This window comes from Rhopilema esculentum, chromosome 10 (genome assembly GCF_057945365.1).
Source record: "Rhopilema esculentum isolate cy_ngs chromosome 10, ASM5794536v1, whole genome shotgun sequence".
NCBI lineage: Eukaryota > Metazoa > Cnidaria > Scyphozoa > Rhizostomeae > Rhizostomatidae > Rhopilema > Rhopilema esculentum.
Genome location: NC_142824.1, coordinates 15238024 through 15261403, shown reverse-complemented (window position 1 = coordinate 15261403; position 23380 = coordinate 15238024). Strand labels below are relative to the sequence as shown.

Below are 23380 nucleotides of genomic sequence, written 5' to 3'. Positions count from 1 at the left end.
AATCCAATGGTAGTTTGACCGCCGCAATATCACAGACAGAATAGTTTCTGAAAAAAAAGGAATCCGTAACTAAGAAGGTAGATGGTGTTGGACAAAGTTAAAAAGTAGAAAAATTCTCTTATGAAAATTAAACTTATTAACTTCATTTACATATACAAAGTTTCATACTTTTTTAGAACTTTATTTCATTAAAAAATGTTGTATTTTTAATAATGCAAGACTGAGAGTTAAAACTTTATTTTTCTGAAAAAATCATGATTATTCGGCAGCTTTAGAGAAACAATTTAATTCGGTGTTGAAGTCAGTGCGTTTAAAGGCTTTTGGCTATATTTATACCCGCTTCAACTAATCCCTGAAATTAAAAATTGAATTTGAAAACTCAATTATTTCTTTTGTTTCAAAGATTGCTATTTCCGACCAGAATTCCATCATTTCATAAAACTTTGGAAAAAATAGCAACTCGGCATCTTATTCATTGTTGTCCCACCGATTTTGCAGTAAAGAGCTTTTGCTTACAGGGAATCTGAATCCAGACTGTATAAAAAATCTTTGCTTTTAATTATACACAATTGGGATCACGGTGAAAATCAAATCTACACATTGGTTTTTCTATCATGAAACAAAATTGAACTGCAGATTAATAATATACTTATTATTTTATCGGGTTCTGATAAATACTTAGACTGAGACACCGATCCTAAATATTTCGAAACGTGTCGTAACATCATGGAATCAAGTAATGTTTTAGTAATCCTTAAACAATTTTAGTGATACTTAGAACCATGCTAGATTTATTTAAAAACATAAAGCCATCATTTTTATGAAAATTAGTCTGTTGAAGGCTTGGTATTAACTTTGCGCTATATTTACTTGCGTTAAATTGAGGTACTTTTCGAATTACTACAGGTAGTAGAATTGAATTCTTACTTACTTGAGAAGCCCTGCTTTGCACAGCATCTTGAATTCTGCTTTCTTGCTCATTATTTGCTACTTGTTATTCCTGGCTTGTTAAGCTACACATTAACGATTGAAACTCGACACTGTATTTTACTCCTTTTGACGTGAATGCACCTGTTACAATAACCCTCTACACAAACAGCTTTCTTTACCAACAAGAATATCTAAGAACATCGCAATTCGAAATTCGCGTATGCTTTTAACGCACTACTGACTACTCTATATAGTATGGCTCAAAACCGAGTGTCCAAAAAGAAGCCACTTTAGTAGCGGTATGGGTTGTAATCTGATAATCTACTTCTGAATTACTTCATGAAGTTTGTCAGTTTCTCGCCATACTATGAAAGCAGAGAAATAATGAAGGAATTGAAGCAAAAAACCACGAATAAAGGTAGCCTGCGCGCAGACTCGACTGGCTTCCCCAGAGATGAATTTAGTTGAATGGAACACTGAATTTTCCAATCAACTAAATTTCCAATTAAAATACTAACCCAAAGCAGTTAGTTTGTGCAACTTCGCATACTTGCCAAGGCAATTTATTTATTCCGTCAAATCCATATTAAGTTTCCACTATTTACATGAATCCAACCAAGATCTTCATCCAACGAATGCTGCCATATAATATATTATAAACCAGAAGCTTCAAATTCAAGGTACGTTAAGTGCAATCCTTTAGAGAGTGCAGATGTGTTCATCTTTTCTCCTACTGATCAGCCCGTCTGAAGACTTCTTCTCCAAAAGAACCGACGAGGAGAAAACCTGCTCTGCGTGTAGTGACTGGAATTATTTTTAATGGCCGTCGAAATGGTCGCAAGTCACCTGTCTACCCATCTGCTGAATGGGGGGCTTTTCAATTATATAACTTGACCTGTATCTAGTAAAATATATCTGACCATGAGTTTGCTATCAAACAAATTTATCGAGAGCTCCGAAAACAAAGCGAAATAAAACCATGTGTTATATGTGATCTCTTTATACGAGACCTACTCTCATAACGTGCATAATTTTGAGATAACAACCATTCATTAGAAAAATTAAAAAATAAGATTTGTGGAAAGTGAAAGAGCTGTTTGAACTCACACCTTGAGACCAAAAGCATATCAAAACTACAACTTCAAACTTGTGTTTTTATTATGATTCGTAATTCGTTGACGATAGTGAAAATATTGAATTGGTCTGCCACTTAAACAAGAAGCGCTACATTTTCAAGACCCCATACCCAAAGACAGCCGCATAACATGTTTCCAGCGACAGACCCTTTTTAAAAACAGAGACAATGGAGAAATAAATATTTCCAAAAATGTGTTTTCTGCCGAACAAGTAACCTTCAGATAATAGACACTTCATCGCGTCTTGCGCATGTCCGCCATACAGAGGTTTTACTGTAAACATTTCAGGCTACTGAACTCGCCGTCGAAACTGCCTGTGTAAATTAGCGTTGCGGTGTGAGAGACAACTCGTTAACCAAGGGTTTTTCCTCATAACCCAAACATATTAAATCAACTTTATATTGTAGTTGTTCTGTGTAGTCTTCAGCGCTGTAGAAATTCTTTTGCACTGCTGAAGTTGGTTTACACCGAGGAACAGTTCAATCTAGTAGATAGCGTATCGAACACAGCGTTTCCAGGAAATTTTAGATTATTCAATAGGATTTCATGGAGCGATTTGTCCTTCGGTCTACATTGTCAAATTCAAGAACCTCTTCCCTCTTAAGCTTACATCGTTGACTACAAAGTGACGTATGAGGCTAGGTTACGGTAATTGCCAAAGCTACCATCATTTTTTCTCGTAAAAGAGTGGGAGAGGGGGGGGAGAGCTATTAACATTGTTAACATATTGCTAACACAATAGAATCTGTCCCAATGGGAGAATATTCCTAGAATTAAACAAGAAAAAGAAACAAGTATAGGACCCATCGTTAATAATCTAAAAACATGCACTTCACGCACGGCAGAAAACTACAAAACAATCGACGAAAAATACACTTTTAAAATACACGACATGCCCATAACTTACTATAACTATTAAATACTATGACAATCGTTGGTTGATAAATATACTATTTCACATTTCACTAGGCGTAATCTAAGCAGAATACATCTTCGTGTTTATTATTGATAGCAAATCATACTTATTGATGAGTAACTTTTAAATATGAACTAATAAAAATTGACGTTTCATATAGCAAAGACATTAATGGTCAAATAACGAATAAAATTAAACGTAAAATAATTTCAAGGTATGGATCGAAAATAACTTAAGATAGGAAATGATGGCAATTGCTCAAAAAAAGAGAAATCGAGATTACACAATGGGGAAATGTGAGAATTATGGGAATGCAAGTTCGCCTTTACGTATAGGCATTTTGTAGTCTGTCCGTGTTAGAAAAAACCTAATTTGGACGGACTGGAGCTCATACTGACTCTTGCATTACACGAAGGAAAAGGAGACATGTTAAAAGAAGAAGGGAACCAAAGCAAGATAAAAATGTGGTTTAGTATCTTGCAAAATGTTACCTCATTTGAAAAAGCTTGAAATTTGCAAACTAAATGGTTTGTTGCAAAAATTGATGAAATTACCAATTATGTTTTTCTGAGTTATTGACTCTCGTTAAACATATTTTGGAAATTTCAAGCACTTTGAATAAACAACTGCACATTTTACAGCCTGATCTGTTACATCAATGACTTGAACGAATTGCCAATTTAATTTCCTCTTTCATTTTCAATTAGATCGAAATCTGATGTTTCCCTTCATTGTATATTTTACAATAAACAGTTTAATCCTTGCACAATAATGGAAAATTCAGCTAAGATTATGTTTCTATCAAAGTGGATTAAAATGACCAATGGAGTTAAATATTAATGATATCCAATTAAAAAGAATCACAAATGAATGGAAATCTAAATGATAATTGTCAGATTATTTACGATATCGAAATCTAAATATAGAATCTTCATAGATCTGCTGTGGATCACTGCTGGTGTATGATACTGGAACTAATTCATTTTATTAATTCATTTTGACCTAATCGTAATCATGTTAACCACATTTGCTCGGTTGCAACTATTTACAACAGCGAAATGATTAAGCATTCGTGGGTGGACTTATTTCTTGCATAAGTACATTTTACTTGGATAAGAAAATACTCCGAATGAATGAACTTTGACAGGCGATGTTCTACAATAATATCAGAAAACAATATTGACGCAACAATTTAACATGCATAACAATAGTTTTTAAATTTGGTCTCGCTTGAGATAAAAAAGTTTAAAATAAATTCCGACAAAGTTGACTTGAGGCTCATCAGGGCAACTCTTTTTGGAGTTTGGTATAAACGGGATACTGTTTTCTACAAACGCAGTGCAGGTGGGGTATTCAATTTTTTGAACTGATACAGGGTATTCAAAAACAAACAAAAAGGAGATCATGAAAAATTAGTAGCAAATTTAGAATTCTATTATTTTCATTTGCTTTACCCTATAATGGATTTGAATTGATTGATGAAGAAAATTACGGAGATTGGTCGGGGGTGGTTTAGCAGAAAGTAAAATTGGAGGAAGGGTGATAGTGTCAATCATAATTAAAATCTAAAAACACAAATATAGGGTGAATATTCCATTTAGAAGAAAACAGGCAGCTGTTTTTTTATTGATGCCATCCTTCTTGGTTTTCATATCTTCAATTCTGATGACAGAGGGCACACCTTGCCCCTTTTGTACCAATTATGTAGAAGGACGATCACCACTCCCTCGCCCCGTTGGTCTGTAGTATACCCATTTACTCAGTATATCATCTAGTCGTTGCTACTAGTAAAGCTATTAACATTTTACTGGTCAAAGGAAATCAGTAAAACTTCGATAGATAGCGCCAGTTCTTTTATTTTGATTCAACGATTCAATGAAAAACAACTCCGCCAGAAATTTTTGATATCTTATGAGCTGTTTCAGATTATTTCAGTTCTCTTAATAGATTATTACCAAGCTTGTTCGCTTTGCTTTTAATATAAAAATGGCTACAAAAATCCAAACCTTTAACTGCTATTTAATTTTTGGCTTGAAGGCGATTAGTTGCAAGAAAGAACTGATGCAAGGGAGATGTCAAAAATCTGAAAAATACTTTCTAGTAAGTTCTAAAAGTCTATAGCTGCCTTGTAAGAAGACCTAAAAATTACTGGCAAGAATCAACTTGAATCGCAAAAGAATCATATTTGACAAACCTTTCATGGCTGCATTTCCACTGTTTCAATTTGCCCATCTACTGGACGCATTTCAAGAAAATCCCGCGCAGCGACACCCTGTGCTTCGACTATCACGTCAATCATATCCTGAAGACGAAGCTTTCTGGCATTCGACAAAGGTGTGTTTCCAAATATATCTTGTCTCTCTGCATTCACACCTGCTATTTTTACCAAATAACGGACAGCGTCGAGGTGTCCACGAATAACAGCCTAAAAAGCAAAAATACTGCTACTTTATTCAAGAGGTCTCCCTAAAACTGAATAACATCTATGAGGAATGCTTATGAACCAAAGCAACAATACTTTCAGAAAGAAAGAGTCAATTTGTTTGAAACAGGAAATTACCAAGTCCTGCAGCATGGGCCACACTTATTCTTATATAAGAATACTACAAATTTTGTCCAGTCAACTATGTAATCTTCGTTTGAGTCTGAATATCTTCTTAAAGCAGTTAAACATTCGAAAAAATGGACACAAATATGCGAGCTCATGCTGAGCAAAATTCTCATAATATTCTTTAAAAAATGGATGATTCTGAGCTTGAATTTTTTTGTAAACGAAAAAGAGTGTTTTGCTGGTAATTGAAAACTTGAAAAGTGCTCGTAAGATCTCAAGATGGGATTTCACAACCATTAGCTTAAAATACATATCTATGAAGGTTCTTCTCGTAGTAAGTTCTATATTGTTCGTTTTCTTACATTCTACTATTCAGTTTCTCAAAATGACTGGAGAGCAGTGGCGATGAAATGACTTTACGAATGAGTCCCAAATAGTCAAATGAACATTGGACAGGATGAGGGCCTACGTTCGACTTACAAAGTGAAGCGGTGTTCTTCCGTCTACGTCACTCATATTCAAGTCAACCTTGGCTTTTTTCCACAGTCCCAGGCTTTGAATATCATTGTTACTTGCAGCAATGCACAGCTCACGTAGTACTTCAAAGTCATCGGGAAGAAAGTGTGCCCCCTCCTTGATCATTATGTCTATCACATTCTCATTCTTATTCCTAGAATAGCAAATATCATCGATAGTAAAGCATCGATTTGAAAGTATCAACAAAACAATTACCAATAAGAACATCAATCAGGGAAGTTAATTTTGCTCAAAATCAGTTAAGTTAACTTAATTCAGATAATTGCAGCTTAGTTGGGTCAGCAGTTGTGAACATATTATAGAGCAAAGGAACTGGGTTTGACAGCGAATACAGGATAATAATGAAGTAAAATGTTACGGACGCGTAATGTACACATGCAGATAAAATGGAACGATTATAAAAAATGTTCAGCAGCACTGCCTGAACATTGAAAAGCAGCAATACTATCCGTGTTGGAAAACTATAATAAATACTTTTGAAAGACTAAAGAAAATACAGAGACTCTTATTGAAATCGACTCAAAAGATAAAGCGAACCTTATAGCATCAAAGAGAGGTACTCTCCCCCGTCTGTCCCTAACGTACACTGACGCTCCAATCTTTAACAAATGCTTCACCATTTCCAGGTTGCCCTCTGCGCAGGCGATATGCAAACAGCTTTTCCCATCATAGTCTGAAGGTTTGTTCACATCGGCACCCTGTGATAGCAGTTCGTCAAGCGCAATTGTGTCGCCCGATTTTGCTGCGCAACACAGAAACATTGGAAGAAGGGAGCGCCTCAGATTCTCCATTTCCTAATAAGACACGATGATTAGAAAGAATGACATTTTTCTTAATACAGGCTCAGGTGGAAGTGCGGCTAGTGATGGACATAAAAGCATCTAGGGGAAAAGGCGACTACTAGATATGCATATGGAAATAAACCAACACGGTTCTTAAATTTGAGTACTTAGAATCTTAATATAAAACATCTCCTGTTTTGTTTTTACTTACTAGGACCCAGAACTCAAAAGCTAGAATTAAAGTCTTGCTCTGGTGTTTGTAATCTTGCTTTTCCTAGCATAATTTCGCAAATCCTGATCTCCTTCAACGCTTCACTCATCATATTTTTACATATTTTGACAGACATTGTAAGAACTTGAGGTAGTAGTTCACTTTTTAGTTTTTATTTAAATTCATAGAATCTAATCATAAACCGAAACTCACTTTTTCAGATCCAACTTTGAGTGTTTTTGCGACGGTTCGAACGAACTTTCCCTCCTTCAAACGGAATTGCTGTTCATGGTCAATCGTCATTTCTCCGCGTAGATTAGTCATTAGCAGCTGCAATTACAAATATAGGCCGATTTTCACTGGTTGTCATTTTGAAAATGTGTGAATATGCTGACTTGAAACCAAAGAACTATCAACTGAGATGCTTGTAGAGCTACCATATAGCATTCTACCAGTAATAAAAACAAACCATCCAGGGCTTTTACTTATATCACGATCAAATGATTCGCTTACTGCTGCTAACGAATAATTTCAAGTGCAGTGGAAATACAATGGAAATTAAAGGGGTGGTATTAAAGGTATTAGTCTAATACCATTTTATTTTCAAAAGAGGGGACATTTGGATTCACTAAAATCCCAAGAAATTATTTTGCTTCTTTGTACGCTGCCACTTTTCGATATGCTATTCCCAACAGCTATTCCAAACCATCACATCGAAAAGGTCTCTTTTCCACCCTCCCTAATCAGAAGATAAAAGCTCCACCCTTGTCAAATAGTTTTACGACCTTGAGTAGGGGCCTTTTTTCTCTCAATTTCAGAGGCCAACGCCAATACTTTACTACTCCCAGTCGCCCCTGAATAACATCAAGAAATCAAATACTGCTACAAGGTAACATTTGCACAAAATCCATCTCCTCGAGGTGTTGTCTCAGCCATTATTTTTTGTTTGGGCCTACCAGGTTATTAAAGGCATACAAAAAATCATAATTGGTACACAAAAAGTTTACAGAGAGCCATGGATTGAGTGGAAAGGTAAAAGATAATGAGACAACTGTTGTCTAAATATATAGCGTGCCCATTCTACTTTTTTAACTTTGCCATTACCAAGGAGAAAATGATGCGTGTTACCCTACCTCCTTTTTCTGATCAAGTGTTAGATCGTCTTTTCCAAGAACATAGGAGATCTTGGCAAGAGCAGCTTCTGTGGTCATGTCATAACCTGGAAGTACGCCAAGCTCGGAGAAGGCCTGAAACGAAATAACATCTCATTTTACGGGACGGGACCATGAATTGTACAAAATCTTTCTTTAACTCTAGTCAGGATTAAATCGGTACATCACAAGAGAAATTTTTTAAATGCAATGAACCGAGCACAGGAATAAAGATTCTACTGCTGTTGGTTCACATGATTATGGGTACTCGTCAAACGTACATATAAATGAATAGACGGAACTGGTTACAAATCTTTCAGTTCTCGAGGTGAGCATAAATAACGTCCCTTGTTCATTAGCTATTTCATGTTGAATTGAGAGGGTCCTCGACATTAGAGAAGCACGAACGTCTCTCCAATAACTAAGACTAAAGTATATGACTAAATAACGCTGAATGAACGGCGCAACACACTGCTCTGAAGCAACTTAATCAAAGCTGCAATGGGGATCCAGATCTTCCATTCTTAAGTATCTAATGCTTCAAAATTCATAACACGGCTTTGGAAGATACATTACATTGGGTGCAAAAAAACAGGCATTTCCCCTACCCTTCCAGCAGCATAGGCATCGCTGACTGATCCTTTCAAGCATTGAGTGATGTTAAGAAGAATGACACCCTTCTCGCATGCTCTTTTGAATTCTGCCACCAAATCAGGTCTATTCGAAGGCGCATTGCCGGCACCAAATGTCTCCAAAACGACTCCTTTCATGGGCGGTTGCAGAAAGCTTCTTACCTAAAATGTTTCAATTTCCAAAGTTATTCAGCAAGCCATGCGAAATCAGCAGGGTTTAATATCAAATTATTTTTATAGACAGGTAAACTTGAAAATACAAGGAAAAGCTAGACGGGTTGTGATCAAAGCAGAACATTGTAACTTATCAGGCATGATTCAATTAGCCTATTCTCAATTATGCTTTGAATATTCGCTAAATATTTGCTTTGAATTCTTTGCCAACGCAATTCATGCTTTCCTCCATATTTCTATCATTTTCCTCCAATAAAATAACTACCCTCTTATTATAGTAATATTTTTACATTACGCTGTTTCGTACATAAAAAGGGGAAAGAGTTCTCGCAGAGCTACCTTATAAGCGTATGATTCTTATGACAGTTATTGAATGCCAGTATACTTGGGGTCAGCGTAGAGTCCCATTGTTTAAAAAAATGCGTTCACACCCAAGCGTAGCCTGTCACTTAAATCACAAATCACAATAAAAACCTACAATTTCAGCTCTTATGCTCGGAAATAATCGAAGTACGCCAACATTCTCGTCCATATTCTTGCATACTGCAAAAGCACCAGTATTTTTGTAACGAAAAATGTTGTCCCACCTCACTGAAAAAGAAACATATATGAGACAATAGCAACAATGCTCTGGTAAACAATGGTTAGAAACAAAGAGGGATACTGGAAGAAAGTGTTTTTATGGTGAACAAACAAAATATCGACATTCAGCGGATCATTAAAAAATTTCCTGTCAAGATTTTCGTGTCTAAGAAATGAATCGAACATCTATCTTTCTCCCATGATTCCTATCGTAATGAAGTATCAATAAAATATTTGAAAAACGAAATGATAATAATTGAGCTAACAGGAAAAGATGGTTCATCGAGCTCTAGAATGATACCTTCAATATTGACACCAACGGACAGGAGAGGCGGCAGATTTGGCGTGGAAAATGCATCCAGGTCTGATGTACTGGCCTTTACACTCCGACAACCACGGTGGAGCTTATTTGAGAAGTAAATCGCAACCTGCCAATAAGAAAGTCTACGTCATAATTACTGTAGAAATATTGAAATGAAAAGTCAGACTCCGGGTGCTGAATTTAACTCCTTTTTCGGTATCTCCTCCAACCGTTATTATTCTAAATATATCTCTACAAGTCCAAATTTACAAAAACCATAGTCCAGAATAAAAGCTTGACCAAATAAGCAATTTCTATTGCTTCTTTTTTGTGATAACCTTATGAATGCACTTTCACCATCTTTATCATACTTTTGATATTCTCTAAACCAGACCAGAAATATATATATGGGCCTTTTGGCTTAGTGGAATGAGCGTGGGTTTTTGAAGCAGCAAACTGGGGTTCGATACCGACCAAGAGTGGTTCGATACAATTGGGCAGCACCCTTGTGGAAAGGTTTTCCTCCTGTCAGCCTTTGCGTTATGATTAAATATATATATATATATTTACATGATATCTTCATCCTTCATGCAACCAGTACCAGCTAAAATATAGTATAATTTGTGGCTTTTTACATTGAGAGAGAATGAATTTAGAATAAAGTTATCGTTGGTTCGGCCCTCCAACACTGTTCAGGTTTCTCATGTGACCCCTTCCCAAAAATCAAGACATGAATGATTTTTCAAACACAGACATGATGAAGTTATGCTCAAAAACAATTTGAACAGCCAGCAAGAAAGTTCACCAAACACTAATGAATATCAACAGTTACTATATTTCTCTAATTTGATTGGTTTATACCTGCCACTTCTAAGGGCATCCTGCATTTCAGCTTTTATTTGGAGCTGTTCATCTTACTTAGATGACATCGAAAATAAAAGATCTTGGATTTAAGGCTCCAAAGACGAGCTTACCAACCTCTGGTATAATGTAGTGTCCGGCTATCACAAGGGAACCAATGAAATTACTTCTGGCATCATTACGTTGCTCGAATATCGGGATCTCTCAAAAAAAAGGAACAATACATCAAACAATACAATGAAGGTTAGAAAGGGGGTCCATTTGATGTATCAGCTCATCCCTACTACGAAGGTTATACTACTCTATAGTTCCAAAGAAACATGACAACTTTTTTGTGGTAAAGTATGTTGGAAAGTAAGAAGCCATTATTAAAAATTTTATTGATTTGCACTCATTTACAACAGAAACATACAAACTGCATCTTTGGCTGAAATAAATAATTGATCTTTAGCCTTACATCAAAATGGCAAGCAACAGAGCAATAATGTAAAAGGAGGGGTGATAATGCGCTCGAAACCATATTTTTCATAATTAATTAAAGAATTTATGGAGGCTTCAGTTTCATCAGATGGTAGGAATAGAACATGCAGTTAAGATTACTTAAATGCAATGGCTCTTTACAGTTAGGAGAAAAATCAAGGAAGGTTGTCCTTACAACCAATAATGCAATGCCAGAACATGCTAACACTGATTCAAAAATTGATAACAGAAAATATAAGCTATGTAGAATCCTAGAGAAGTTTGTTACCTGAGCACCTGTCAAGATCACGGTCTTCCCAAGATTTTCCAGCATGAAAGCCAGAGCAGATGCTGTGTAGGCTAGGGTATCAGTTCCATGCAAAACAATAAAGGCATCAAAGTATTTGTAATATTTAGCAATATCTTTTGCTATTACTAGCCAATCATGCATAGACATATTGGCAGAATCGATTATTGTTTCTTGCTCCTTGATGTAATAAAAAATCCGCTTTCCTTGATCTGACAAGCTATAAAAAAGAAAAACGTAATTAAAAGTCCAATTTTATATTTAAAAAACCAAAAGAGACAACCTTAATGAGCTTAGCCATCTTGTACAGGAAGATCAACACCAGGATAATGTGAAAAACTTAAGCTTGATGTGAAAATACCATTAGTACTTACTATGGAATAACAAATAAAGATGAAAAGAAACATATTACCATACAACACATCATTCTAAACATACATGGTCACCCCTAAAACACTATGTGGTAGCCAAAGACAGACAAAGAGAGTGAAAACATATATCATAACAACATGATCTTCTTTGACTCTAGAAGCAACCTCAGACAAAAAGACACACTGATCATTCACTTTCCACATTGCTGGCAATCTATGGATTCACATACCAAAAGTTTGCTTAAACTTAGATCAAGTATTGGTTAAGTTTGAAAATACTTAGATCAAGTATTGGTTAAGTATTGGATCGACTTGAAAAATAGATCAAGTATTGGTTAAGTTAAGTATTGAAAGTTTAAAAAGCTGGACGGAGCATAAGTTCAATGACAGCATAGACCTAGTCTTTTGCATGAAAATATCTGAGTTACTCACGGCATGACAAGTTCTGGAAATTCATTATAAACACTTGCTTCATCTGAATAGGTTCTTTGCGAAGAATGAGCAGCAAACTCTTTATCATAAAACATTGGCAACTCTTTTAGAGATGAGGCAAAATAGTTTGGCTGGACAATGTACCCTAAAAATGAACATATTTACCCAGAATACAGTTTCCTACTTGAGAAATTGCAAACAAAACAAATTACACTATTTGTATTTGTTAGGTAAGGTAAAATCACTTTGACAACAATTAGTTTTTTGACATGCTGTTCTGGCCAGCAATATAAATATGAATATTGATTGAATAACTTCATCCCAGGACAATAACTTTCCAGAAGATGTTCTTCCCGGAGGTGGAATAAATGGTGGTCTGGATTTTTGACTTGATTCTTGTTTTCTATGACATAATTTGTTATGATTTGTTGGCACAATTTGCATATGTCAATAGCTACAGTTGTTTTTAAAAGCTCATCATTCTAAAAAATAAATTTCCCTAGCAAAAAATCACAACAAACATTACAAATTGGAGAGCATTGATCTATAGGCAAATGGTACCTTCGTCAGGATCTTTCTTCATACCAATAGTCCCACCAGTATATATCACAAGCACTCGTGTAGAGGCATTTTCTCTAAAACTTGCTAATCTCTCTCTAAAACTCATGATACTTCAAATAATTGCATTAAACAACCTGTAATACAAAATACAAAAATCTGTTATTGGCCAGAATATTTTTGGTCCAGAACTTTTGAAACTGATCTAATTTGTTGTGACCAGACCCATTCCTTATTTTTCTGGAAATGACATTCTAAACAAGAGCCAAGAGGCTATTCTTTGCTATGGTTTACTAGAAGGATGATTCTAAGTACAGTTGAAAGAGCAATGGGGAAACAACATCCTTGGAATTTCCTTGCACTATTCTCATTATGAAAATGGTCTTTAAAATTTACTCTGAAGATACCCCATATGCCAGGGCGAAATATTATCTACAGTTAATTTATGTGTGTTTTTCATCGTTGTTTGTTCTCAGCGCATTGTTGTGTTCTTATTTGCTGCTTTAAAATCTACAACAGCAGTTTTTATTTGCTAAGCAATTTCTTTAGGAAACAACCCATCTTAGCAAAGTTTACAATCTGAAACAGGTAGAAAAAAGTTTGTTCTGATATATTACCAAAACCCTTACATATTTTGTCCCAAAGTGACAGACCAAAGCAACTCGAAAACAACTTTGTTGCTTTTAGGAAAGTTGCTTTTGCCTGTGATTCAAGCAGACTCAACTATCTTGCAAGCTGCATGGGCAAGAAAGGATGATAATTGGCCGATGCCATTGAAATGTCTAAAGATTTGATATCAAGTGAGGCAGAGAACCTTGTTACAAAGTCTAAGTTGGAAAAAACTACTTAAAGCCTATTAATGGAAGCAACAAAAAAACATCAGTTCAATTGTTGTGTGTTAGCAATCACATCATTCTGATCAAGCCAAAAAAGTTCTGATCAAGCTTGATCTATGAGAGCCAGAGTGGAAACTTTGTTTTGTTGCGTGGGCAAGTTCATGTGCGACTGCAGGCCTGAAATCATGCACTTTTAAGAAATTTGTATTGTTAATAAAATGTAAAATGTAATCAAAAAGGGACTTTGTGCCGCCAATATGCAAAAGTGCATGGATGGAAAATTGGTGTGTGCCAGCAATATATTGCAGGCGTGTGACAAAGTTTCCAGTCTGGCATGAGAGGAGGTTTCTTCTGATAAAACAGATTGAAAATAGCTGTAGGCATTATTCATTCAAATTGCATGTAAATGTGTGCAATTCGAAATAGGAGTAAGTGAAAACAGAAGCATTTTTATCAAAGCCATATGCACGAAGTTTTGCTGTAAGATGAGCATACGGGATACAGTCATAAGCTTTTGATAAATCTATTAGTATTTTCCTAACAACGTAATTGGGTTTCTAATCTCAAGACGTATAATTAGGACATGCTGTGCACCATGAGAACAGGGATATAGTGGTGGGGGGCTCAGGGGGTGCAGTGCTCTTTGTTAAAATTTTCAAAAAAAGTGAGAGGTTCAGCCCCCCTCATTGCTTGTACTTGGATACTGCCAAGAATCATATAACACAAAGAATGCTGTGAGGAATTGTTGCTTCACCAAAGGTCAGCCATTGATGACTAAATCAGAAAATGAGAAAGAAACAACTGACAGATTTAAAGGCATTGCAAGCTTATTATGCATGAAAATTTACACAAAGTTTGACATAGATTGATGGAAAATTCTTAAATGATTTCTTATTGTACGTTTAGTTGCAGTTTTGTATAGACAGTTGGTATTTTTTTGCATTTAGAAATGCCTGATTCAACCACTGGTTGCTATTATTTGACTCTGTCTAGTTTTATCAGCTAATGATGCTCTTATTTTTGGATAATTTTAGACTATGGTGTTCTTAAAGAAGAACACCATAGTCTAAAATTATCCAAAAATAAGAGCATCATTAGCTGATAAAATTGCCTCTGTTTTGTTAACACGAGAGAAATTGTTACAATTCAAAATCCAACCAATGGGTCATTATTATTAAAAAGAAAGTTCTTCCTTATTGATGCCATAAAGATTTTAGATGCAATTATTGCCATTCTTAGAATGCCATTTTTTCTCGCCGCCAACCATGGTGCTTCCTTTTACTGAACATTTTGTGTCCCCACTTCCAATGAAGTATGCCCCCCCCCCCACCCTACTCTTCCCACAGTATGAAAGCTCTCATCTCAGCTGCTGCTCAACACAGTCAATGTGCCTGGCTGCTAAACCAATGTTCGGAAAAACATCAACCCTAACCAGGTTCAAATTGCAATGATTACATGACAAGAGATTAGAAATTTCATCTGTTTCTTCTAAAGATTTTGAAAAACTGGATTTTGGACAACCCCCTATACGTCATTGCATTCCCTGCCTGGTCGACGCCCCCTAAATCAGCCTAAAAACATACGAGGTTAGGCAGTCCTAGAGTAACGCACATCTGGGGAGCTTTTACGTTTGATGCTGTTAAAATTCCCGATATTCTACTAGTGTAATAACACTTTTTCACACTTATTGTGTACAAAAAATTGTGACGTCCAATCTTCTACATAGTATATGAGCAGAGTAGACCATTTGTCGAAGACGAAGAACTATAAAAAGATTTAGAGGGGGCTTACCATTTACTTCAAAACGGGTGGGCTTGACAGCAGCAATATTTGTTTTTAAGAATTTCTCATCAACAAGTCTATGTCAAAAGATGAGCTTATTTGCGTTTTATATGACTCATAAGACATAGAGCCAACGTATTCCGCCAACCGCCAGCAAAGAGGCCAACTTTTTCCGGTTGATGAAAAATAACATGGCTCAGTTTGAGGTAGTAAATATAGTATAATTTATGTCGAAATTCATTACATAGGCCTCCTTTCCAATTTCCTTTTCATTTTCAAATTGGCGGTAAATTTCAAGCCTAAAAAGGACGGGAACAAATCTTTTACCAGAAAATTTTGTGCTCGTCCACAGTCGTCGTCCACAAGGGTAAAGCTGCTTCTTGTCCTCAAAGCAATTATGATCGAATTATTTTAGCTATATTCTTATAAAGTTGAATATCACGATCGAATCACTTTTAAATATCATATCAACGAATTACTTTTTGTACAGAAATGAATTAAATTTTTTTATATCGTAAAACATTATAGTAGTTCCATGTTTCATGTAATTTTTATATCGTAGTTCCATGTTTCAAAGCTGACAATGTTAGGCAATGATATTAAACGGTGTGGGGCCTACATTACAAAAAAAATGACATTTAATTTTTTTTTTAATTTTGGTACATCATAATTTAAAACATGCTTCAGCCACAAGTCCATATTTTCTAAACTGCTAGTATTTTTCAGACTATGCAATCTTCTATGGTCTAAAGTTACTTCAGAATTTCTTATTAGAAAGTTCAAAGTACAAAACACAGTTTTGTGACTCAGAAAATTTAGGAAGCAATGGAAATCTTAAAGAAACGCGAATGGGTACATACGGTTCATTATGCCACCTTTCGTCAAAGGAAGGATTTGGAGGAACCGGTTAGTTTTGTAACACACCATTATATTGCATTGTGCATACTAGAAGTCCTTATGTTTCTATTCTTCGCATTCACTTTATATAGATACGGTGGATATGCTTGAAAATTTTTGCCACTCATTTCCTGCCTAAGATTTTCATCAAACTTTTATTCATCTTAGTGAGTTATAATTAATTTCATCGGTGAATCGTTTTATTTGTGAATTATTTATTTTCTTATTTGAAGAAGTTTTTCACAAAACTACCGAATGTTTTCAATAAAAAGCATGATGTGAAGTGGAATGATAATAAAGTGCAATTCTATGAAAATGAAAAACTTCTAATAAAAGACGACAAAGAAGAGTTACCCATATATATAAATTTCTAAATAACTTTAAATGAAAGTTCCAACTCGAATGTGACATAAATTATTCAGCGTTGACTGTTTGCAGAAAAGTTTAATTTCTGCCTGTTTCTAAGTGATTTTATTAATAATATAAAATTCTTATACATTTTAACTTTAAAAATCAGCTTGATCAATGTCATTCTAAACGATTTAGATAAAAATGGGACAGGAATGTGCTTATATTGAAAATTATTAAATGTAAACTGTGCGATGGTCTATGTGCAAATCATCATCAGAGCGAATCCTCTGAATCGTCAGGCTGATAGAAGTAGATTATCTCTTCTCAATAATGTCGGTCGTTGCAAAAAACTTTCTCATAGCAAAACCAATTTCGGTGGTTGTTGGGAGGGTGGGGAATTTTTATCCGCTTGCAATCCCTGAATCCCAAGGAGCAATGATTTCCACGAAAACAAAAGAATACCAAGGATTTTTAGATAAAAAAATGAAAAGTGTAGGAGATTTTCACGGAGTGATTTGCCGCTCGACTTTTCCAACTGGTGTCTACATGAAGTGTATTGATGCGGAGTAACTGATAAGAACTAGGAATAAATAAATAAAATTTCAAAAAGTGATAAAGAAGGTCAATAATCTTACCTTACCACTTACCACACTGAATTGGGCTGCAACTAGTAGAGTCACGTCGCCCCTTATTGGAAGATTCGATTATTTCATGAAGTTTTAATGTGCAATGTTAAACATTAATATGAAGGATTTTGGAATTGTTTATTTTAAAAAAGCCCGCGAAATTATTGAGCTGACGACATTACTCGTACTTTATGCTAACTATCCTTGTTTCATTTTGTTCATAAAAGCTAGCAGAATCTTTTAAAAGAAAGCGCAGAATGTAGAAGAAAGTATAGGTAGGCCTTCGACTCTGCTTTTTTTCTCTGCACCTCAACTTTCTTGGCCATTCCCTCATTCGGTTTTTTATCCAAAACAAAACAAAACAAAACAAAACCTCTCAATTTGCCTCTTCCTTTTTCAAAAATGAATTTTCATGGAAACCCAAACAATAATTCTTATTGCAATTTTTTATTCACGAAGGTTTTTTATTGGAAGCACAATAATCGGCCTGGCTAGAGGTGTGGCACGCGAGTCTCATTCAAGTTAGAAAACCATACACTCTTTTTTTTATAAGAACACCGAGGCTCGATTTGCTCAAAAAATAAGAACAAGGCTGAAACATGCTCAGCTTCAGGTGAGAAATTTAAGAAAAGACAATTCGCATTTTGAAATTTATGTCATGTCAACAGAACAAAACTTTGCAATTTATAAACGTAAAAACAATTTATTTTTAATCTTTACCCAGTAAAACCTCTTAGAAATTATATAGAGTATGAAACTTCTCAAATATTTGCAAAAAATCACTCTTAAAATAAGAACAATTTTAAGAAAATTTGAGCCTAAAATCATTAAAAAGTTAAGAACATCGAGGCTCAGGAAAAATTATCTGGTTCTTGTAAAAAAGGAGTGTATTAGGGGAAAATAATAATCTCATTCTTACTTCATTCTGAATTTGAAAACAAATGGCTCAACGAAAATCTGAGTTAATTTTGACGAATGACAAAGGTAGAAAGAAAGAGGGCAATTTCGGGTTTTTCTTCGTTGTGCGCTTTTCTGTATGCCTAAATTTGAGTCATTCCATAAGGGGTGATGGCCTAAGTTTTTCATGATAAAAAGTGGCCTGTAGTAATGTTGCTTGTATAGATTGTAGAAAGATGGAATACCCGATAAGACTGGCTTTATACAAGCATGTAGATTATGCAACAAAGAATGTGTTTTTAAGTACGTTGATTTTTTAGGAGCAACAGGACCCTACAATAGTCTCTGCCCTCCACCGGGCCATTTTAGTCAATGAGCACTGATTTTACGAGGCTAGGCGGAGGAGAAATCATATGCCCATCTCTATGCATATGCCTGTACTATGCGGAGAGAACTTTCATGAATTATCTCCAACCTCAAACTGAGCCATATTATTTTCCATCTACCACTTACTTTTACCGTTCTTCTTGTTCTTCTTTTTATTTTTCCTCGCAAACGAGGCGAAACGGGCGAAACGAAATTTTCAATGATATGTAAAAGCGCCGAAGGCACTCAGGTGAGGCCTTATAAGGGGGGATGACGTTGTTTCATATTTGATGATCATATCTTGCAATTATTTCATATTTCAAAATTAACAAAGCGAAGTATTTCGAAATTGTCAAAAATGTTCCATTCTGCCTTCAGGTGTCAGGAAAAGTTGGACCGACACACATACAAAATGGACCGAGTTTTCAAAACCAATTTTTGCAGCCACAAATATGGAAAATGTATAAAGAATGGGTGCATAAAAATATAGATTCCATACTTGGGTACAAATAGAGAATTAATTCTCTTTAGAACTGTGGAATCATTTGGTACTTTTAAGGGGAATCTAAGGCCACTGAATGAAATATTTATCATTGTTTTGCTCAACTTATTTTTTGGAAACAACTAAAGAAACTCTAAAAACATACATGTACCAAAACTTAAAGTCTTAAGTCTTTTGTGCGGAGGGTACAACCTGAAGGGGCCAGTTATAGACGTGCCTGGAAGAGACAATGAGCTTGAAGGATTTTTTAACTTTAAGTTTTAGGAAATCTTCTTTGGTTCTACTAACCGCCAAGAACCCTAACAACCAGTAAATTCTGTTGTTTAAACGATTCTTCATACTACAGTCATACTGTTATTTCTAGTCACTTACAGTCTTAGGTGCATTCACTAGCTAGAAATAATTCGAAAATAATGTTAATGCGAAGCTAAAACTAAGTGAAATCAAATATTACGATGTTCTAAAGAAGAAATCAAAATAAATGTTCCAGATTGACTACATGTTTCTAAAGAGTAGATATTTTATAGATGGAATTTTGCATAACCATCTAGCAACCAACCTAACAGAAATCTTTAAGGTTTAAATCATTAAGCCTTGGGAACCTTCTGGCAGAAGACCGGAAGTCAAGTCCACGTTAAACGCTTTTTCTGACGGTATCATCAGATTTAAAAAATTCGAATGTCGAAATTTTGCTGACCGTGCATTTTTCATGCTTCCAGTAAAGCGACTTCTGGTCAACTACCAGAATGTTTCCAAGGCTTAAAATAATCAGTGGCCTTTATTTTTATGGTTTAAACTTTCATCAAGTTTAAAAAAAACTTTTGGAGGGGGCCAAATTCTCTTGGCGGTTGCGTGTTTGTGGCTTTTCATAATATTGCCTATAACTTAATATTTTGCTTGACTTAAAATCACTTTTAGCATTACTTATTGGTGCCATACTGAAATCAAAGATATGGTCAGAAACATTATTTTCAAGATAAGAATAACTTAATAAAGCAATGTAGATAGAAACATGTTGATGATATTTGATGCTCTCGTCTATTTCGTTGAGATAATATAAGCCAAAAGTATTTTCGGTAGATTATATGCTATTGGTATTTTTTCTAAACGTAAAGAATGAAAAGCCTTTTAAACCCCTAGAAAGATTGAAAAGATTAAAAGAACAATCAAGATATAATATGGTTGGTACTTAAAGGCAGTCTTTCCCCTATTATGCTCAACTTTATTTTCACGGGAGTGAAATTCACGCACCGTTGAGCTTGATCGATTTAAACCAATCAGAAACAACTTTGATTCCAGAGCTTTTGAATCAAATGCCTGTTTTCCCGTTATAGTGAAGCTGTGACTAGAAATATATGGCTCTCTGTTTGGTTTCTTCGACAAATATGTCAACAGTGAAAGGAGATGCTTCCATTATCATCATTCAATTCCAGTAATTAAATCTTCTTGCCATTCTCGATAGCTTTTTGCTCGCAGTTTCAAATGTCGCCCACTACCGCAGCTAGGCCAGCCAAAGCAAGTATCGTAATCCGTTATCCGTTAAGCCTGGTTCCCACTTGGTCGTTTGGGTCGTTTGGGTCGTTGGAAAATACCCAAACGACTGAAAAGACTTGGTGGAAACATACCCAAAAGACCCGAAAGACTCAAACGACAGTTGTCGCAGAGATAGAAAAAATTCTATCTCCGCGACCCAAAATACCCACGCATGAATGATTTTTGCAAGTGGAAACCGACAAACGACTCAAACGACTCAAACGACCCACGCTTTAGTAGCTTTTTCTTCAAGAATAGGAGATTTTCTTGTAACTGCGTGTTTGACTAGAACAATAACAAGATAGCTGAATATTTCACAGCAAGCTTTATGGAAGAAGTTCACAAATACGAGTGCCATTATAAGAATTACTGGAAAGAGTTTAAAAATAAATACAAAAATATCAAATCAGGCAAGCTATTGCACTGAAATTTAGTGATCTAACATCGTCGTCAGTACAAAGTCACCAGAGGTAGAAATAGTTGACTTTGCAACATCAGTTGTTGTTTATCAAATGCTACCATCGTCCCTTCCACGCATGCCGCCAAAATTAAATGAGCGATGCATGGTGCAAGCAATAAACAGCATCAAGCAACAAACGACTCAAAAGACTCAAACGACCGAGTGGAAACCAATGTAATCTTTGGGTCGTTCGTGTCTTTCAGGAACGACTCTGACGACTCAAACGACCCAAACGACCAAGTGGGAACCAGGCTTTAAGGCGGGAAGACCTATTGTTCATATTAGCCAATCATTGAGGGGACAGACTGCCTTTAACAGGTCTACAGATCAATAGTCACTTGAATCAATGCTTGAGATCAATAGTCTCTTATATCTTTGTAATTACGAACGTGCATTTTTCCTCTCTATGTTATGGCCCCGGGGTAGACAGAGTTGATGCTCCCCGGGGTATCGTCTTTGTAGTGTATGTGAAGTAGCGCGTAGTTCAGGTATTACAATAACTCGTTATGTAACTTTTTGGAATGTATAAAAAGTCAATGCTGTTATCAAGTAGATAATTCTCACACAACATTTAAAGAGGTATTCAGTTATTTTGTTATTCCACCTTTTATACTGGGAACCAAAGTTATTTCATATTTGAAGACTCAAAAATCTAAATATTTATATTTCCATCCCGAAAATCTCAATTATTTCATATTTCAAATACCCCTTATACAGCCTCTCAGGTCATGTTGCGTACTGCCACAAAATAGAAATTCTGTGGTACTGCGGAGTGAGGCAAATTTGTTTACTTCCGCTATTTTTAAGAGTGGCAAAAAGCGAGCTGCAATAGGATTCAGTATGGAAAATTGCTTGTTTTAAGGACTGATTTTCTCGTGGCTCACAACTATTTCAGTGCCTTTTCTGATGCAGGTAGTTAGGAGAGGAGATATAAATCAACAACACATAACAATTTTTTGGGATTTTCAAACAGAATTTTAAAAATATGGCTATTTTAGCTTACGCAGTTACGGGGGGAATATAGCAGTGGCCTATCGTGTTTTTATAAGTTGAAAAAGTATGTGCTTCCAATTTTTATCTTCATATAAATTAGAAAGAACTTGTTGCGTTTATAATCTAATAATATAGAACAGTTTAGATATATAATTCTTGAATTTTTCTTTCTGTCGATTAAAACCTAATATGACATGAGTAAAAATATACGAATTTTTTAAACTAATTTTGTCAAATTGAAGAATTGAAATTTGATATGAATTAAACTTCTTTCTTCTTGATTAGTAATCTTTGTCATGAAAATGTACCCCAAAGGTATTTTATAGCTCTAAAGATACGGGGAGGGACGCATTGTGCTGAAGAATAATTACAAGCAACGGGTATGGTTTTGAAATAGTCTAAAAATATCAATAATTATAGCAAATTAAAAAATCGGTTACTTTATTTAAATTCTGTTGTTAATATCCAAGCATTGAATTATGACCTATTTCGGCTTTTTCTAGAGTTAGGCTGTCATGTATTGTTTTAGTCAAGCTTTTAAATGTCCTAAGGGAATCGAAATTCAAGTGATTGAATTGAAGATGAGTTGTTTACGTCAGAGCTTGGCCTGTTTGACTGCGTGTGATCTATTCATAGGCCTAGATATTTCATAGTAGTTTCTGTAAACCAAGAAAGAAAAAGTAACTGACTCACATCTTTGTACAAACGTGTTAAGATAATAATGCATTGAGTGGCTAAAAATTGTTGCTGGATCCGTTCGAGAACCGATCAACCATTATTTTCTGGAATTTCGACGAGACAGAAAACACAACAGCAAACACCGCGACTGTAAATGCTTGGAATTCGCAAATGACGGCTTACTTTTCCAATATTAACATCAATTCTTAAATTTAAGTGCAATATAAGGCCACTCACCAAATTTCACATCGATATTAGAAAGAGAAGTGAACGAAATCAATCCTTACTTTTACCAAATTTATAAGGGCTCAGTATGGAGCAAGTTCCTTTTTGCCACTATTCAAAATGGCGGAAGTAAACAAATTTGCCTGTTGGAAAAGGAGGCTAGCTACGTAAGCCACCAAACCAATGGGCTTCATTTCAATGCAACTGCTACTGAACCATGATGATATTTTTTTCTGAAAAAAGTCTACTATGAATATAGTTTTGATTTTGTGGTTTTAAAATTCTAAGAATATTTAATTATCGATGCTTATTTTCGACATAATAAATGCAAAATGTTGTGTAT

The 23380-nt window shown here is 35.3% G+C and overlaps 1 protein-coding gene across 4 annotated transcripts; it reads right to left on the bottom strand.

Annotated features, from left to right (window-relative positions):
- Positions 1 to 2863: 2863 nt before the first annotated feature.
- On the bottom strand, positions 2864 to 23306 carry LOC135684236 (L-asparaginase). Of its 4 annotated transcripts, none has more exons than XM_089110951.1 (14): positions 15519 to 15783; positions 13328 to 13470; positions 12895 to 13028; positions 12334 to 12478; positions 11513 to 11750; positions 10882 to 10965; positions 9904 to 10030; positions 9499 to 9611; positions 8823 to 9008; positions 8197 to 8310; positions 7277 to 7393; positions 6608 to 6864; positions 6014 to 6203; positions 2864 to 5407 (listed from the first exon to the last, which is right to left on the bottom strand). In XM_089110951.1, the coding sequence occupies exons 3-14, from the start codon at positions 12998 to 13000 to the stop codon at positions 5180 to 5182; spliced, it is 1905 nt and encodes a 634-aa protein (XP_088967077.1). In that variant the 5' UTR covers positions 13001 to 13028; positions 13328 to 13470; positions 15519 to 15783; the 3' UTR covers positions 2864 to 5179. The 4 variants fall into 4 exon arrangements, with proteins under 4 accessions (XP_088967077.1, XP_065055781.1, XP_065055789.1 ...); XM_065199709.2 differs by lacking the exon at positions 13328 to 13470 and having other exon boundaries at positions 2864 to 4137; positions 5177 to 5407; positions 15519 to 15781; XM_065199717.2 differs by lacking the exons at positions 13328 to 13470; positions 15519 to 15783 and adding an exon at positions 23050 to 23306.
- Positions 23307 to 23380: the final 74 nt, after the last annotated feature.

Excerpts from the sequence above, each read along its gene's own strand:
- LOC135684236 (XM_065199717.2), bottom strand. The coding sequence starts at position 13,000 with ATGAGTTTTAGAGAGAGATTAGCAAGTTTTAGAGAAAATGCCTCTACA. Across the intron at positions 10,031-10,881 it reads GACACTACATTATACCAGAG|GTTGCGATTTACTTCTCAAA; the intron begins GTTGGTAAGCTC and ends TCTTATTGGCAG. Across the intron at positions 5,408-6,013 it reads GAAGAACACCGCTTCACTTT|GCTGTTATTCGTGGACACCT; the intron begins GTAAGTCGAACG and ends TTTGCTTTTTAG.